At 38.7% G+C, this 18,640-nt stretch overlaps 1 protein-coding gene across 2 annotated transcripts in view; it reads right to left on the bottom strand.

Annotated features, from left to right (window-relative positions):
- The window catches only part of GADL1 (glutamate decarboxylase like 1), a 118,244-nt gene that overhangs the window by 29,286 nt on the left and 70,318 nt on the right, over positions 1 to 18,640 (bottom strand). For both annotated transcript variants that reach the window (XM_058022593.1, XM_058022582.1), the window contains 3 exons: positions 11,682 to 11,881; positions 7,309 to 7,360; positions 5,288 to 5,377 (listed from right to left, as the gene is read on the bottom strand). In XM_058022593.1, coding sequence (XP_057878576.1) covers positions 5,288 to 5,377; positions 7,309 to 7,360; positions 11,682 to 11,881 — 342 coding nt within the window. The remainder of the gene's footprint in view (positions 1 to 5,287; positions 5,378 to 7,308; positions 7,361 to 11,681; positions 11,882 to 18,640) is intronic.

Consider the following 18,640-nt stretch of genomic DNA (forward strand, 5'->3'; position numbering starts at 1 on the left):
AAGATTGCCAAAGCAATCTCTTCCACCTGTGGATTTTTGTTTCTTGAAGTCCACAAAAGATTTGAAGGGTGCTTTAAGAGAAAGCAAAGACCTTGAGGGAGGCACTTGTGAAGTCTAGATGGACAACACCCACAGCCTTTTCTTCCTCACTAAGCTGGTCACCCTGTCATGGAAGCCAATGATTTGGCCAATCTAACTCCTGTATATTTCTGTGCAAATCTTACCTTTTTTTTCTTGTCATTTCTTGTGGTCCTCCACCAAAACTGGTGTCAAACTGAACTAGATGCTAGAGGTAGTAAGCTACTTGCTACCATAAAAGTTACTTATGTAAGGAAAGTTCACAGAACCCTGTCTCTGCCATTACTCTTCAAACACACACATTAAACTATCATTTAATTGTTTCCCTCTTCAAGAGTAAGAAAAACACAGGGATGCCAGCAAATCAAATAACATTTTGCACACAAATCTATTTCAAGTAGAAATACACTTGCACTGAAATATTTAGGACCTTTCTTATGCATAAACCTGATTTCACTGCATTTAATACTGTGTTTTTAACTCATGTAATTTTTCTCTTGTTCTTCCAAAATGTGGAGAACAAACTTTGTCAATATAACCAACTGGAGGTCTTGTTTTCCCTTCCCATTCAAATCTTGTACCATAATCAATAGGTATTTTAAACACATAAGTACTGCTGAATGTGGTCCTTGATTAGTTTTTTTTTTTTAATTTATACTACAAAGATCACAAGATTCAGGAGTTGCCAAGGCAACACCTCTTCAACCTCCTTACATTTATGCTTTGAGATGAAATCTCTCATTACGCAAATGTATCACAACACCATTCAGGATGACAGGCTATTTTACAAATATGCCTTCAGATAACAGATATATTCTCCCAAATAGGACAGAAAGGCTGGAATAAGGTTACCTTTTACTACGGTGAAGAGAGGAGGGGCAAAACGGCATTATTCCAATTCCAAGCTATACAGGCTTTAGTAGGACATTCCTACTTTAACATGACTTGGCATCCTGAGCCTTCTATTACAGCCAATAAATTTTGTATTACTTGGCCAAAAATCCTCAAAAGGAAAGGAAGGAAACAAAACCAAAAAACACCAACTGCATTACAGAAGTGGAGTCTGAGCCTGAGATTCCAGAGTTTGGAGTTACTGAATCTAACAGCTGTGTATAAAAGCTTTACTGAACCATTGGAAATCTAATACTCCAGCATATGTTTTTTTATAACTACAGAGCAGGCAAAGTTTAGTAAACCACAAAAGGCTTACTAGGAACCTACTGCTGCTTTTTTAACCTAGATTTTGAGGTCTAAAGTGGTACTTAGCAATAAACCACTAGCCTTCTTTATTGAGCAGTATTCATTACACAGTACTCTACCTACAGTCGTGCTCCAGGATCATTTGGCAAGGCCAGGGTGCTGCAGGAGGGGGGGTCTGTTAAAACAGTTACTTCTGTGCTGTCTTTTTGTCTGCAAGACCAATGTCTGAGTTTCACCAGATTACAAACTGATCCAGAATGAGTAAGACACAGCTAGCTGACTGTGATAGCAGCAGGACGGCAACAGGACAGTTCCAAATGCATCCCTCCAAACTCCTCCTTGTGCCCTAGCGTCCTCTGTGCTGCCAGGAGGCTTTCCAGAGATGCTATCATTAACAATCAGCTAGTTCTACATCATCTGCATGCATTTCAGTATAAGCTGAGAAAGCTGACTTTTCTAAAGAGAAGATTGTTGCAAGAACGTGTAGAGATATTTGTAGGTACGAAGAAAATACGTAAACTTAAATTATATCTGCTTATGTGCTTTTACTTCTTCCCTCACTCCCATTTCTGCCTTGCAATTTCCAGTTCAGCTTTTCTCACCGCGACCCCGTTATACGTCGACCATTCTCAGCAGTAAGCAAAATAAATCCCACTGTGTCACCAAAGGAAAAGGAGCGAAATTCCCACTTGGGGGCGCATACAGCACTGGCAAAGCCATCGCTCCTTCCTCCCGACAATTATGTCAGCTCCAGGTCAGAGACAGCAGCCCCCAGTCTGCAATGACAAAATAACACCTCTGACAGATAATTCCAGTTGGCTCTACCAGCAACTCCTCTATTACCACAGAGGGCCCGTTTGCAGGGTTTCCACAAGAAAAAAATCTCTCCTCGTTTGTGAAGAATGGCACTGGGAAACGCTTTACACCGGGTCGTTAAAGGGCTACACCGCGTGCAGCGCAGGGCATGGACCACCTTGGACCGTCTGACTGCACCCAAAGCCTTGCTGCTCTCTTTATACAACTAGCTTCACTGCACAGCCAACTGCTGCTGTAATCCCAAAAGATCAAAGCGGTGTCAGACTGTGGATGTGCACAGAATTCCCAATTTCACACATAACAGAGGAATGTGCCATTCATGCTGTTCTTTACTTCCCCCATCATCATGTTGTTTTCTCACTCCCTAAATTGTTCAGGTGATGAATCAAATGACCAGTTAGTGACTGTTCCAAATCCTTCAGGCTTCTATCACCTCTCTGTTTTGAATGTAGGAGATTCTGAAGAGCCCAAATTTCACAGCTGAAGTTGAAGGCTCAAGAATTTAAAAGAAACAAACAAACAAACAAACAGCCTACCAAAAAAAGAAAAAAAAATTAAGCTTCTGAGAGACATTCTATGTAGGACAAGAAGAAGGCTGACATCAGAATCAGGTATCACACCACAATGCAGTCAGTCCTGACACATTTCCATATAAAATGGGCCATGGAAACTGGAGAAGAGCCAGTACAGCAGAAAACCTCCAAGGTTATTTTGCATAGGACTATGCAAATTCTTCACAAAGCTGAGGACTTTAGATCTGAACAATTTGCTTATCAACTTTCACCAGCACTAAAACTCATATAACTAGCTTTAGAAGACAACATGTTATTCTGAATAATATTGCTGAACAAGTAGTTTAATAAAATAAATTACTTACCCTAGGGATTTTTAAGACATATGTTTTCTTAATTATTGTCAGTTATGCAGGTCAACAAAAAGGAAGATTGATTTCTGGATAAACAGAATAACTGAGATGTTAAAATGTAGTGAAAAGAGAAATTGTGAATGAAAGCATTTTAATGCTCATTTAGTGATATTATGGGAACATTCAGGAACTGCTTGCAATCAAGAAACTGTCACAGCCCCATCTGTCAATCAACAGTACCATGTAACAACCTCTCCAGCCTTAATGCTCTTATCATTTACACCTTGCTGATCAGGATGGATTCTTTCTTGTCCAGCAATATATTTGTATTGATTAATGTAATATAATAACCATGATGGTTGCATCAGCAATGTTAAAATAAATTGATCTTAGCTGAAAAAGTCAAGTCAGTCTTATTTTTTCTGACCCAGTGTTGTCATCTCATCTGCTCACGGATACATGTTGTGCCCCAAACTGGCCCTCAGCATCCAAAAAGCAGAGTAACCCAGACCTATCCATGCAGAGAATCAGGAAGGTGAAATAACATGTTTTCACTGTGAAACAGGCTCACTTCTGTAGTGTCAAACTACTTCCCAGCAGTGCCTAAAATAACACAACTAACCATAATCATTTGTTGTTTCCTCCAGGAGAGAAATTTGTGCCACTTCCTTGGGAGTTTTTCTCTCTTTTGCACTAGATTTTTTTTTCCAGGCTTTTATGGGGAAGAGTGAAATAGTTTATGTCTTAGAATTTGGGATTTCTTAGGTTTTCATCAGAGGAGATATAAGAATCAAGAAAATGTCACCTTGCCCATGAAAAGAGCAGTTGTGATCTGCAGCAGTGGTCAGTTCTTGGAAGAAATTGCACACAAGCTTCTTTCCCTCCAAATTATTTTCCAAAAACACTGGCTAGGAAATCTGTATTTCCAGAATTAATCTATCTATATTGGTACATAAAATAAAGGCAGGTATCTATTCCCTACCCTGACTAGAAGCACCACAGAGTAACAGAGCAAAGAGACAGTAAGTTACACTCCATGAGCCACTCAAATATACGCGCTCAAAGCCATTTGTCGTGCTTCATCCTTTCCCTCCTTGGTCCCATATGTAGCCACATAAATCAAACAGTGACACTTGCAGCAGTTTTTCTTCTATGCCTTCCAGTTGCTCATTCCCAAATCCTCTCTCCCCCATGAGTAGATGAGCTGTTATACAGCTCGGTATACACACATACATGCACACACACACACACATACATATATATACATACACACGCACATATAAGGCTTCTACTCTAAGGAGAGGACAGGAAGCTCCAAACAAAAGGAACGCAACTTTGTGAAAGGATGGTAAATGCCAAGCCCTTGCATCCATACTGTGGCTATGCATGCATCTAGACTACAAAAATATACTTTCCAAAACAATACAGATGGGGTTAAGGAAGATCTCTCTCCTAAAGACACTCCAACAAAAATTGAAAGTGATTCCCGTGAAAGCTGTTGAAATGAGGGAAGATGTTACAGGAAGCATGTATATAAAGTATATATGGCTGTTTACATAGATGTGTATATTATCTGCATACTATCTTCTAGTTTAAACTTCTAGTAGCAAATTCTCTGAAAAAATAAACACAGAACACCACAGCTCTTCCAGAGATGAGCAAACAATGAATTAAATTCAATTGCTCACAGAATAACTTATTCAGTAAAACATAATACCACAATGTCTAGTGGTTTCTTAATTAAGTCTCAACTAATGATTCTCCACTAGTAAATTCAAAATTTTACTGCTGCTTTTTTTCCAAGATGTTCATGATTTTCTATCAGCATGGCAAAGAGTTACCAAGACACTCATCTGTGAAGCTTTTCCCACAGCATTTTCCCATTGTATTCCTGTTGCCATTTATGTTTAACATCAGAAATATATTCTTAAGCACTTCCTTACTTGCATTATCATAGATTATCACAGATAATGCAAGCCAATTTCCAAGGACAGCACTAAGTATATGAAACAGGTAATGAATGAATAATCTGTCTAGACAAGATATGTGCCAACACTGTTCCTGTTCCTCTTCTCTCAGTTCTGCCAGCTGCTAACAGCTTGGATGGCAAACTGAATACTTGTTAATGCTTACATCTCTTATAGTAAGAAAAAAAATGATTAGATTTTTTTAAACTAATAAAAAACTTAGATCTTACCAACATCTATTTAAGGATTAAATCCCCAGTCAACTGACTGGTTCTAATGGTGAGCAAAGCTGAGGGCTATTACCCATTTTTATCTGGCACACAGATTAATCAGTAAGGCTCAGGTAACATATGACACTCACCTGGTGCAGCTTTTGCCAAAATTCAGGTCCATCCTCCATTTTTCTTAAGCTTGGTGGAATGTACCAAAAGCAGACATTTGCATACTCCGGCTAAACAAGAGAACGAGTGATTGTTTATAAGATGTAATAGGACACATATCACAGCTTTTCAAAGAGTTCTGCTTTACTGTTTGTGAGGGTGAATTCTTTGAGTTTATACTCTTTCCTTTAAAGCTTCCTCCTCCAAGTCACCTTTGGTTTCCTTGTTTTCGAAACTAGAAATAATTTCTCAAATCATCCATTCCTCTTCCTGCTGCCAGGGGCTGCTTTTCAATTTCTTCTTCCTATATCCATCTTTAACTCTCTTTTACTCAGTAAAAAACCTTGGCTAGAAAAAGTATTAGAGAAGTGCAGAAAGTAAGTTACAGAATTCATATTTGAAGCAACTTTAAAGAATACATTTTCTTTTTAGTGTTTTGGGGTTTTTAAATGGAAATTTCCAATTATGCCTTTTATACAAAACACAAAAACTCAGTTTTTGTGACCATTTAACACTTTCACACCTCATAATTTTTCTACTGAACAATGCCAATCTGCTCTCATATCACAGAGCACACTATGCAGTGCTGGAGTTAATGCTGAATTTCTCAATTGCCACATTTTATAAGAATCTCAAGATCCCTTGCCGGGTGTGCACCATATCCTGAATATATCCTGTCTAATATCTAAGCAGGCCTTTTGAGCAAAGACTGAGACTTCACATGTCTGCTTCTCTCCAGGGAAATTTTGCCTTTAAACTCAGCAGAGTTTGCTGCAAGGCTCCCAGCCATGGCTGTTCACCATGCATTATAAAATAAGGCATTTTGTGCTTATGTTTCTCTATCATATATGATTGAGAAAATGTTCCCAGCAGGCCAGTCCAATGTCTATACATTTCCTGCTAATTTGGAACATTTTTTTTGTTTATCTGTATAGAGAACAATAATATGAGGAATAGATACACTTTGTGATGCCATCCCACACAACCCTTAAATCACTAAGTCAAATCTTGACCTCCACCATTTGCAGCACAGCATTCAGATGGCAACTAGATTTTAATATGGATTATGATAATTTGGATTGTGAACTCACACACCCCACTCCTCTCCCACATGCCATCCTCATCAGTACCGGAGGAAAGAAAGAAACTCTGTTAAAAGGGAGCTTTACTGACCCCATCCTGTGCTGCTGACCTAAAATTCTTCAACTGATCAGCAGTTTTCAAAGTTAAAGAGAAAATTTTATATTGTATGAATAGTATAAAATATTTTTCACGTTTTGTATTTTGTCTAGCCTAACCTGGAATGCTCATGGTGGCACTTACTCCACCTCCCATCCTCCTCCATGTGCTCTCTTCCTCCTGACCCCACACAGCTGCCTGTCTTTCATACAAGCACACCTCCAACAACGCAAAAAGGTTTTCATTAAAATGACAGGTCTTTGCAACATCCCCCAATATCAGCCTCATTAACCAAAGAGCTGAGGACAGGTGGAAAAGCAGTACTCAAGCTCTATTCCCTACTTCCCCCAAGCAAGCTCTCCAAACAGGAAATAAGCTGACAGGTTTAGCAAAACAAGTGAAACACACAACTTTTGGGTAGCTCTTAGGAAGATGGGAGTCAAAGTAGAACTAGGGGAAAAACTATGGACTTTAACAATGAAAAGTCCATCTTTAGGATCAAACTATTTTTCCATCCAGCACACAGTCTTATTTGTAGGTCTGGCAAGCATTGCTTTTTTTACAGCCAGCCTCTTTGCTCTCACAGAAAAGTGCTCTCTATGTCTCCTGAGGCAATACAGGACCAGAAGATAAGAAATTAGTTAGAATGATGGTAAGGAGCACAGCCCATGTTATGTGTGTTCAATCATATCTGTGGACCTCCAATACATAAACTGACTAGATTAGATACTTTAAATACAAGTTGGTAATTGACTAAAAATAACAAAATCAAACAACTGAGGCTTCCTAACAATAACAACAGTTCAGTTCTCATTTTACTTACCTCTAAAAGAAGCTGGAATCCCTCTCTTTTTTTAATTTCCTCTACTAGATACCTGTAATTAAAAAATTAGGGATTTAAAGCATAGAACAATACACACAGAAACAGCAAAAAAACCCAGGGTCTTAAACAAGTATTGCTTTTTGTGTTGTTTTTTTTTTTTCTACACTTAGAAAACAACAGAGTCAAACCTCATTTCTACCTGCTGTGAAAATGCAATAGCTATTAGTTCCTGGAAACAAAAGAAGGCTACAGCCAGCCAAGGAGCACTAAGGAGAAGCCAAATTCTGTCCTCAGGCACAGATTTTCAGCAGAGCCACATGGCACAAATTGATCCTATTTGCATCAGGTTGTGAACTTTCCCACTGCAAATTAATACCTCCATCCCTTGTTCACAAGTGCCAGTGCTGGGCTGCCATGTTATTTCATTGTCACTCTGACACCTCTTGCATTCTACTATCACCAGAATCTCTTAGCTCAGCCCAGAATTTAAAAATTTGAACATACTTCAAGCTCAGCAATTTTCCCAGTGCTGCCCACATTCCACATGGTACAACAATGTAACTTTCCATTTCCATTTCCAACTTTCCATTCAGTGTGCCACTGCTTATGTACAACAATCCCTGGACCTCCTGTGCTAACAGGGTATTAAAATGGGAATTTCTTTCTCACCTGCCACGTGTGAAAAACCTTCAATGGAGAGGTGGGTTTGAATCAAAATTTCGGATACAAACTGCTCCAATTTACAGAAATTTTTTAAAACATGACCACAGCTTTGCCATGGCACATATCACACAGGAATTCTGAAGCAAAGGGGAGGTAGATGGGAATTCTCTTTTCTTCTCCCCCCCTCAAGGCCTCACAAAGAAATATTTCAACAAATTCACTGCAAATTCACACTGCTTTTCCATTCCAACAAAATTTCAGTTCTTTTACATGAAGATATTGCTGTTTAACATTAATAAATGTTAGTTTAACTGACACAGTTGAACTAACATTAATAAATGTTAGTTTAACTGACACAGTTGAACTACTGATTGTGCACAAATCTGTTCTTCTCTTGCATTCACTGTTTGGCATTTTCCTGTCTGAAGCTGCATTACTGGTCGTCACACCAGTAACTCTTTTTGATGAGAAATACTGTGAGAATAACCTCCCTTAGTCTTACCCATACACCTGAAATTTGCTGCCAGCAGGGACACCCCTAGCACAGCTGACTCTGCACTGCCCCTCCTCAGCAGACATGCTGCAGAAACGGGCTGGCTGGGTGAGCAGTAAGCAATACCCTGGATGGCACACACTTTTCCAAACAGCGCCTGGGGAGTTGTCACGCTGTTTATCATTACCAAGAGCTGTGACTCACTGCCTCCCAGCACACACCCCAGCACAGCACTGCTGCAGTGCAGGGCCAGAGCCTGTGGCACACAGCTCAGGAGTTGTGTGTGCACTGGGGAGGGGTTTCCTCTCCCTGGAACTAGGTTCTGGTTGTTTCTGCCATCACTGCTCAGATCCTCCTGTGTGCACTGGTTTGTTATCTGGCTGTTAATGTCCACACTGCTGCTTAGGTTGAGCGACATGATTATCTGTAAGGTAATTATCTTATGTCAAACAAGCTTGCTGCTTCTTGCTTGTCCTGTTTATTACAAGATGCTTGTCTGTGCCATAAAACCAATTTCAACAACGTCAGCAGGCTATTCATATGGTAGTGGCCTTCAATTAATTTTTTTCTTTTAATAAATTATGAAAGCAAAACCTATCCATAATCACTTTCCTTTTTCTTTTTTTTTTAGGTCTTGAATTGTTAGAGCAATTTTGCAATGCTAATATCTTTCCCTCTTACCTCAAGTGCCTTTATTTTATATCACCTAGGTATAAAATCTGACATAGGCTACCTGGTGTCAGTCAGGTTCACAGCACTGTTAATCATGTTCTTAACTACGCTGCCAATAACCTAAGAAGGCAGCTGTTAGAAAATCCATTGCCCATGATTTATCTTGCCAGGATCATTTGATGGCAGTGGAGCAATTTACTTTGTGCATCTCTCCACAGTTGACAGTGAAGTTTTATTATCATGTCACAATTGTAGTATGTTAGAGGGGCTTGAGTCTTAGTGAAGACCAAAGTACACAGAGAAATGTCATTTGCTGTGATTAAGCCTTGCAGAAAATGAGGGGTGGAGATCTGCCATGGAAGTAGACATATGTCTGCTAACAGTGGGTGTCAGAAGAGGAAACAGGCAGAAAATTTCCAAAGAAGATGAAGCATAAGATGCAGAGTTGTTTATGTAGTAACTGTAGCTGTATTGTAAAAGCAGTTTATGTCTCCTTTCTTTTTAGTAGTGCTTTATAAAGCAACATCCCTACATCAAAGATAATTGGGGGAAGAAAATACACAAAAAAAATCTGAAGCAATCAGTGGGATGCTCTACATATTTAAAAACCAAGCCTTTCCAAAGAGACAGCATCACAATCTTCCTGGGATATTTAATACCCTGAAAGCATGATTCATCTCCAGAACAAGAAGATACTATTGGAATAGCCAATAGGCAAAGTTTGCTGCAGAAATACATGCTTGCAATTACTCTAAAACCTTTGCAGCTCTGCTTGGCAACAAGAAAAAAAAAAAAAAAAAAAAAAAAAAAAAGAAAAAAGCAATGTTGCCCTTAAAGCCCTAAAGTCAGTGGACTAATTCCAGAATTAATCCAGGTCTTTGTTCAGGAACACTGAAATAATACCCTTGCAACTGAAGTAACATCTAATGTAACAAATAAAGAGAAAGGCTCTGAATGTCTGCACGGCGAGTAGTTGGTAAACCTGGTATCCATACAAATTCAAGATGGCAATCCCACCACTGTGAAGAATCTATTTCATCAGATAATGTCTAAAAATTAAATTTCTTCCTAATAGAAAAACAAACCAAACCCCAGAAGAGACAAGCCAGTCACTCCTTATAAGAGTTACCATCTGAATCCTAATGTTGAACAGAAATATCGATCCCAGAAAGGTCATTAATCACTACACAGTCAGTCAAATGACCCTGGCCAGTGACCTTGATAAGGCTGAATTCTCCTACTGATAGTGGAAAGAATTACTTACTCTGAACAGACAAAGAACAGAACAATGCTTTGCAACAAAAACAAGGTGCAATTTAACCAGAACATATTAAAAAAGATATAACCAGCCAAAAACCCGAGTGGCTTTAAAGAAATAAAGTCACTTTTTTTTTTTTGGTTCCACTGGTTTTGGTTCTTTCTTTTTATTCCTTTCAAATCCACTCTGGGTTTAGGTCAGGGGCATTTTTATATTTTTATTTTCTCTTTAGGTAACTTCATTAGAGTCAGACTACTCCTTGAATTTTGATTGAGGTAAACATTCAATACTTTTCTACTTGTTATTTCATATAAAAAGTAAAATGTCAATACCAATTATTTGACTTAAAGCAGTGTGTAGCTAGCTTGGTGTAGTTTTCATTGTGCTTTTTTTTTGTATAAAGTCTGAACAAATATTTTACTTAAAGTGAACTTTTTTTAGTGGGCCATTATTTCAAAATTATTTATTCTAAGAGAAGAGAAAACCACCTGTACATGGAGTCTCTTCCCAGAAACAAGGACATCACCATCACTTTATAAACACCTTCTACCAAGAATTTTGCTGAATCCACTTGTGAAATTCAGTTGTGCAAGACCAAAACTTAATGAAACTGAAGAGGACAGGTGTGGGGAAGATCACAAGAAAAAGCTGTTTCAGTCCCTAACAGAAATGTAATACTATAAATGTAATACTGCAAGCATTAAGAACTTCAGCAAACTTGAGAAAAACCACTCAGTATGTCAGAACAATATTGTTTGCATACACCCTGATACATACATTGTTTATATACACCCTAATATTAACACAGTGTCCTCATATGAGTTTTCCATGATCGGTTTTTTGCGTTTCCTCTTTCACAAGGAATGATGTGAGCAGGAAGCTTTGATTCTTGCCAGACACAGCTTGGATTCTGGCACATAGAACTTCTTTTACACCAAAATCAGAAGACACAGTTGAACAGAAAGTGTTGAAAGAAAGTGTTTTAGTAACTCTGTCCTATGTGTGTAGTTCAGGTAACACAAATGTTCCCCAATACAGACCGATAGCCTAATTTTGACTTCTATGTTTCCCAACATTTATGCTTATTGCTAAAAGCAATCACTACTATTAAATATTGTATCAAATGTAATAACACTAATTATTATTGTTATTACTTCCACCTATTATACACAAACAAAAGGATAGAGGCAAAATGTAACAATGAGGTCTGTGGACATGGAGTATGAGCAGTGACAACACTTCAGCCAATCAAACAGACTAGACATACTCAAAACTGTGAGGGCGTACCTTGCCAAAGCCAGTGCCCTGTTCACTCTCTCCTCAAGGCCTGTAGTTCCCAGTGCTTTCCACATCAGCCAGAATTTGAATGCGTCTGGACGCCTGCTGCACTGAATGGACTTGTCCCCAGTGTCGTAGCTGACGTCGTAGAACTTGTCCTGCTGGAACAGGTAGGCAGCCTCAGCAGAGTAGCACTTCTTCAGGAGGCCCTGTGAGGAAACACGATAGAGACTTCCATTGGTGATGAGCATTTTCAAACCTCCTCACCAAAGCCTTTCTTTTCTTGTCTGTATCAAATTCTTATCAAACAGATCCGGATATGCAGGATAGCATCCAAAGCTAATGATGTGGTTTAAGAAGCCTGGATGAGCCTAAAGTCAGTGAATTCACACTGACAACCAATATTTATTTATAAATATAAATAAATATTTTCTTCATAATGTCATGAAAGAGCAGTGATATAGATCAGCAGGTTGAAGAGGAATTTTGACTCAGATCTCAAGAAATCATGGGAGTGGGTACCACAGAAACAGTTGCCCTAAAACATATATGGATGTGAAAGAGACAGAACAAGGAGACACCTGCACCAGGCTTTAGATCACAGAATCGCAGAGTATTTAAAGTTGGAAGGAAACCACAAGGATCACTGAGTCCAATCCAGTGAATGGCTCATACAGGAACTGCACCCACAGTCTTGGCTTTATAAGCACCACCATGTTCAAGAATAACCCCTGAGGAACTTCCTACATGTTCACAAATGGAACTTCCTACATGTTCACAAATGGCTCAATCCATTCCTGCTTTGGTTAGTTGCAGGTAGGGAAGATTTTAGCCCAAAGAAATAAATGCTTAGCCCTTACTGCCAAATAGTCACTGTGGATTTAGCACAGGCTGGCTGTTTGAACAGAAAAACCACAAGGAGGTTAGTACAACCCATTTTTTTTTCTCTTTCACATTTCAGATAAATGTAACATTTGAAAATAAACTTAAGAAAATATGCTTTCATATATGCTAATCATGATTTCTAAATAAAATTATTTTTATTCAGGAATCTCCAGCCTACAGCTTCTGAGGGAGAACCTGGGCAGAGATGAGCAGCACAAAACAGACAAAGATTAATGAGTGATGTGGCAGGCTCCAGCAGAGAACAAGGCTGGGAAACAGAAAGCACAGAGGCTGCTACAGATTTAAAGGTGCAGAGGAAGAGAAGAAAAATAGAACTGGCTGTTGGTTGAAGAATGATATACCAAAATATACTCTGTAAAACTATGAAGTAGAGAGAAGGGCTGGCAGAAAGCAGGTCACAAGAACAGAGATGAGGGTGGCCCTGTGAGGGGCCCAGGAGACAGAAAACCTGGATCTGTCAGTGCTAAGAAGAGCACAACTCATCTTCCAACTCAATCTCACTCTTCAATTTGAGCAAACAAAAAAAGCATTTCTCATTTTGCCCTTTTCTTTGCATCTGCTGCAATTCTGATTTTAAAATGGCACAGTGTCTGATATTACTCTTGATCAAAGTGTCATATTCCCACAACAGAGGTACAATTCTTGTTCTACATTCCAATATCCTACTTATGACTTTGGGACTGGCAATAAAATGGAGTAAAAAGGTCAAGACAAAAAAAAAATTAATGAAGTGACATACACAGAATAACTCTGCCTCTCTCCTAGACTTTCTAATTCCCTCCAAAAAAGCAAAGCAAATAAAAAACTCCACCTGCACACCAATTAATAGTGCACTAAAGGAGAACACCACCAAAGTTTCTCCACAACTTCCGTGAGGGTTTGACAATCCCATTGTAATATTTGATAACAGTACAGCAAATTTGGTCTGAACTCTTAAGTCACAGGAGCAGCATGTTCAGCCTGGTGAAAAGGCAGCTTTTATGACAGCTTGGGGGAAAAAAGGGTTGGGTGTCTGCTCTCCCTTTGCAGAGTGATAATGTGCAGCTGCAGCACAGGGTAGCCACAGCTGGAAAGCCAATGATGGATGCAGTGTTTTGCAGCATATAGGATTCTAACACCTACTTGGCAATTTTCTCAAATAAAGAAAGGCAAGAAGATGACATTAGAAATGACAGAATAGCCAAGCACTGAGGCATCCGTATTTTTGAAGGTTTTTTTGCAGCTTTTTTTCCCTCTGGTTAGCAGCTGCACAACAAGAAACAGGAGTCATTCTGTCAAGACATTGTCCTTCATTCATTTAGACCTTCATACCTTTACTTCCAGGAGAATAACAAGTTTACTAGACATAGTGTTTAAAAAAAGAAAAAAACAAGCAAAAAAGCAGCAACATCCACAAATTTAAGCTAATTGCTTTGTCTCTTACTGATTTAAAATGTTGAATGATGTATCTGCAGTGTGTGTACAGCAGGGTTGATAAATGAGGCACTATCTTCTGCCTTATCAGAATGCAATGCAGCTGCACAATAGAGGATGTCACAGAATAGAAGTTCCCTTCATGCCTGTCATCTGATAAATAGTAACCATTGTTTATCACAAGAAACCTAAATGCAGTTGACAATATTACAAAAGACTGAGAAGTTCACTTAAGATCACAGGACAGTTGCAGAGTTACATAGTTTTTAGAAAATGCTCTAGAGTGAAAATGCAACAAATATTTTGACGGCCCTGAGTCAGCTTGTATTGTTGGTAGTGTAGTTCATTATTAATAAAAAAACTGGCTGGTACTGTCTTCATCTCCTGGTGCATCTGAAGCTGACAATACATGTGGCTTTATGATCTTTTTCCACCTGCTTATCCTACTAAGAATGCAACACGCTGAAGAAATCCTGCTGAAGATACTGATGCTATCAATCTCCAGAGGCAAGTATAGTGACATCCTCCTGCCTGTCACTAGAGCAGAGAGGAAAAGAAATGAAAATCATCCTTTGTGAGAAAGAGAGAAATATCAAAAAGAAAGGTGGAGGAGAAAGAGAAGGGAAAAGAAAGAGAACAGAAGACAAAAAAGTCACCTCAATTTTCCAAGTCAAACAATGGAAATGTAGAAGGAAAAATAAAGGACAGAAATATGCTTTAAATATGCTTTCTAACTCAGGGTTCTCAGTCCCAACAGTTTTCCACACAGTAACCGAGCTGCTACATCTGCTCAGAAGAATTGCAAAAGTTTCATTAGAACTGCCCCATTGGACAACTTGGAGTTTCTTTCTTCAGCATCTTTTCTCTTTCCACCCTTTTTAATGCAAGTTCTTAGCCTTATTGTCAGTCTGTTAAAGTTTAGGAAATGGAAATACTATTTTCATAGAGGCTCCAGTCCACTATGAAGTTTCAAAGAGTTTTTGATTTTGATGAAGTCTATGAAGAGCTTTTGTGTGTTCTAATTAATAGAAAATTGATGAAAAAATATTGATACTGAAGGCAAGAGCTCCAGTTTCATAATTCAATATATTTTTCTCATTGAAGAGACTTACCTACAGCAAGTCTTCTGATCTCTTTCCATTTCCATTGCTAGTTAAAAGTGAATTTCAATTTCATTAATAAAATATCTTTTTCCCCAAGACAAGCCTCTCCCTGATTTGCCTTTTCTGAGGCAATAAGGACAGCCTTTTGAATAGCATACTTGAAAATTGTCAAAAGCAATGTAGTGTTAAAGGACACTACAGCAACGTGTTTTGAGAGGTGAGAAGGAGCTCTCAGTTGTATTAAACCCAAGCAAAAGCGATGAGAACAGAGCATTTCCTGCAGCTGCTCTGGAGGGGAATCAAGGAGGTAGATATCTCTATATTGCTAATGATGAGGAAGAGACTACATGTGGATGGCTGCCATCATCACCTTAATCAATTATATTCTGCACTAAAATGAGATTTCATTAGCTACATTGAGACGTTATTCTTAACTAAGAAGTAAAAATTCTGTTTATTACCTAGAACTGATGCTGAATTACCTAAACCAGTGCTTCACTCTCACGAGTCACAGAACTTTGGCAGTCGTGATAAACAGTTCTCTGTTAATATGTAGATAATATTCACACAGATATGGATGACAGCAAGGACAAACTGGAGTAACTCTGTGGTTTTTAAGGGAGTATGTACAACCCAACACTAATTCTTAGCGTTTTGAGAATATATAAGACCAAAACTGGGTTCACCAATGTTTTTAGATTATTGGTCCATCTAGGTTTGCATTTAAACAGTCACTGCAATTCATGATTCAGCAATACCAGTGTTTTCTGACTAAGACGATCTTGGAGAAGTGATGAAAGTTACTCAGGGCATGGCAGTGAAAAATGAATTGATGAGCACTTCTTGAGTACTTTAAGCACTGAAGAACTACAGCCATTGATCTGAGCTTTTACAAAGGATTAGCCAGTCTTTCTTTCCCTTTGGTGAAATTGCTTTTCTCTTCTAATCAAGGCAAACACTTACATCTCTTTTCTATGTCTACCTTCCTTGGAAATATTCCAATTTTGTTTCACTAAAGCTGGAAAATACTCTTTTATCAGCATTTCACTGTAGTTAATCTTTTTTTATCAGTTTTTGGTTTTTTTTTTAATCTGTACAGGAAAATATTTAATTACAATGTTTCATTCTAACAAGTCAGTTGCAGTGTCTTAAATATAATAACACTGCTAAAGCCCATTGAAGAAATATGGCAAAAGAAAAACCCAAACCAAAAAAAGCCACTATTACCTATGTTAACGGGAAATTACAGCGTTACCAGAACAACTGAAATGTGATGACATCTTCTAAAGATTAACTTTCATACAGAAAATATGAAGGAGAAGAAGAAAAACTGAAGGGGATTAATTTGCTCACTTATAATCAACTAAGCCTAATTCTGAAGTATTCAAAATTTCCAAATGGACTTCAATGCAAATGGGAAGATGGGCTAACAAAACATTCTTAATCAGTCTTTCAAAGGGAAATAGGGTAATCCATAAATGGGACTTAACATTCATAATTAACATTTTGCTGCTTTGATTTCTTGGAGAATTCAGAACTTCAGAATCTACCTTAGGTTCCTTGAACACTCACTCACAGAGCAGCGTGTGCCAGAGTCTTCCAGCTCACATCTCAGCATCCAGTTCCCACTGATGCATCCTAACCACAGTGTGAAGGAATTATGTTCACATACAAACATGTGCTTCATCTTAGCCATAGGTATTTATGTGCTTCAGAAGTGGAACAAGCTCCCAAGTGAGAAACTGATACATGTACTTTTCCCTTCTCTTACTGGTGCAAAAATAGCATTTTTAATGGGAAACTGGATTCAGCTGCCTCTTCTTGTATGGAGAGGATCAAAGTGAAGCAACACTTCTCTGTCAAAGTGTCTCAAATATGCATTTGATCTTTTTTTCTTAAGGATTTATATTCCAGCTAGTTAATAAGAAAGTACTCAAATCTGTATGTGTCTGTTTGCATATAAAGACTTCACTGGCACATACACAGAATGAGTAAGAGCCAATTTCCCTGGAAGCAGACAGAGTAAAACAACCTTTCTTCCCAATGCTGCCAAATCTTCTGCATTCCAAACATTTCTCACTGTACAACATGGATCTGATGCTGCAATCCATAGTACTTCTGTTTTCACCCCTCAAAGACCTAAGACTCAAATTTACAAGTATTTCTAACACAATATTGCCTGGCTGTCGTTTAAAAGGGGAATGGGATCACTCTACCAGACCTTACACTGCACAGAAGGGAACCACTAAAAGGCTGCCAGAGCCCTGAAGTTGGAACAGTGTTCATAAAGTGACTTGAAAGGCTAGAGCAGCTAGAACAGTTCAATCCTCTACATTTCTTACCTTTATCTTCCTGAGAAATTTCCACAATTCAGTCAAAGTAGCCTAATCATTACCTGGGGCAATATCAATGTACTAGGCCTAATTAGTTAAAAATTCAGCATTGAAATCTTCCCAAGCTTGCAATTAAGACACTGCATTAATCTTAGTCAATAACATTATTCTGTTTGTTTTTCAGCTCAGAATAAAGTGATGGATGGTAACACTGAAATATAATCCTATTCAATCTCACAGGCTCTAATGTAAGGAAATGAGGTGGCACAGTTCTCCTTACTGTCCTGCCAGGTCTCACCCCTGACCTAGAGCAATCAGCTACAAGAGAGTGCTGATTAGCAAGTACACTCTTTGGTCCTCATCAGCTCTTACCAAAAGAAGTTCATAACAAATTACATGGATAGGTAACCCCAGCAGCTGAATAGAAAATATCAGTTGTTTTGACAGAGATTTATAAAAGCAATTTACAAACCACGGCCACAAAACAGCAATGCAAACCTTAGGGGCTCAATGTCATCGTGAGGTTCAGTCTGTTATAACCTATGGAGTATAAGGTAAAATTCACTCATAACGATGGCCAGTTGGCATAAATTTTACCAGGTCTGATTTTTAAATGAAGGTTGAAATAATGAACCTCTTACTGTTTGTTTGGGGGTTTTTTTGAGATAAAAGAATGCCACAAAGACACAAGAAGGGACTTTCGCTACGTTGCAAAGTCATCTTGAGATCAGAGCTCTGCTGTTTTCCTGCTGGACCTCTAAATTAGTCATGGCTTTTGGGAAGTCTAAATCACCCTGCTGATGAGGAAAAACTGGTAGAGTGTGGGCAGAAGGCTCAGCACCTTTACCTGGATGTGCTCTGACTGCCAGTCTGCTGCTTCCTCCCGTGCAAGGGGAGGCGCAGATGAGCTCTGCCTGCCTTAAGCAGACACAGCACTGCTGCAGTCCCCATGGATGGCAGCTATTCTGAGGGCTTTGATGAGCTCAGTGGCTGAGTGTGCCAGGCCCAGGTGACAAAATACTCCATTCTGAATGCAAATTATGTGCAGAAGTTAACTAGCAAGGGCACCAGCTGCAAAATTTGACCACTAGTGAGTACAGTGATTTGGATTGTTTTTACCTTTCTCTTTTATTCACCCTTTATTAATTAAGTGGTGAAATTCAAAATAATATAATTCAGCCTTTGTACTGCAGTATAGTAAAACTGACTTTCA

The sequence above is a fragment of the Melospiza georgiana genome, chromosome 1 (assembly GCF_028018845.1).
Source record: "Melospiza georgiana isolate bMelGeo1 chromosome 1, bMelGeo1.pri, whole genome shotgun sequence".
NCBI lineage: Eukaryota > Metazoa > Chordata > Aves > Passeriformes > Passerellidae > Melospiza > Melospiza georgiana.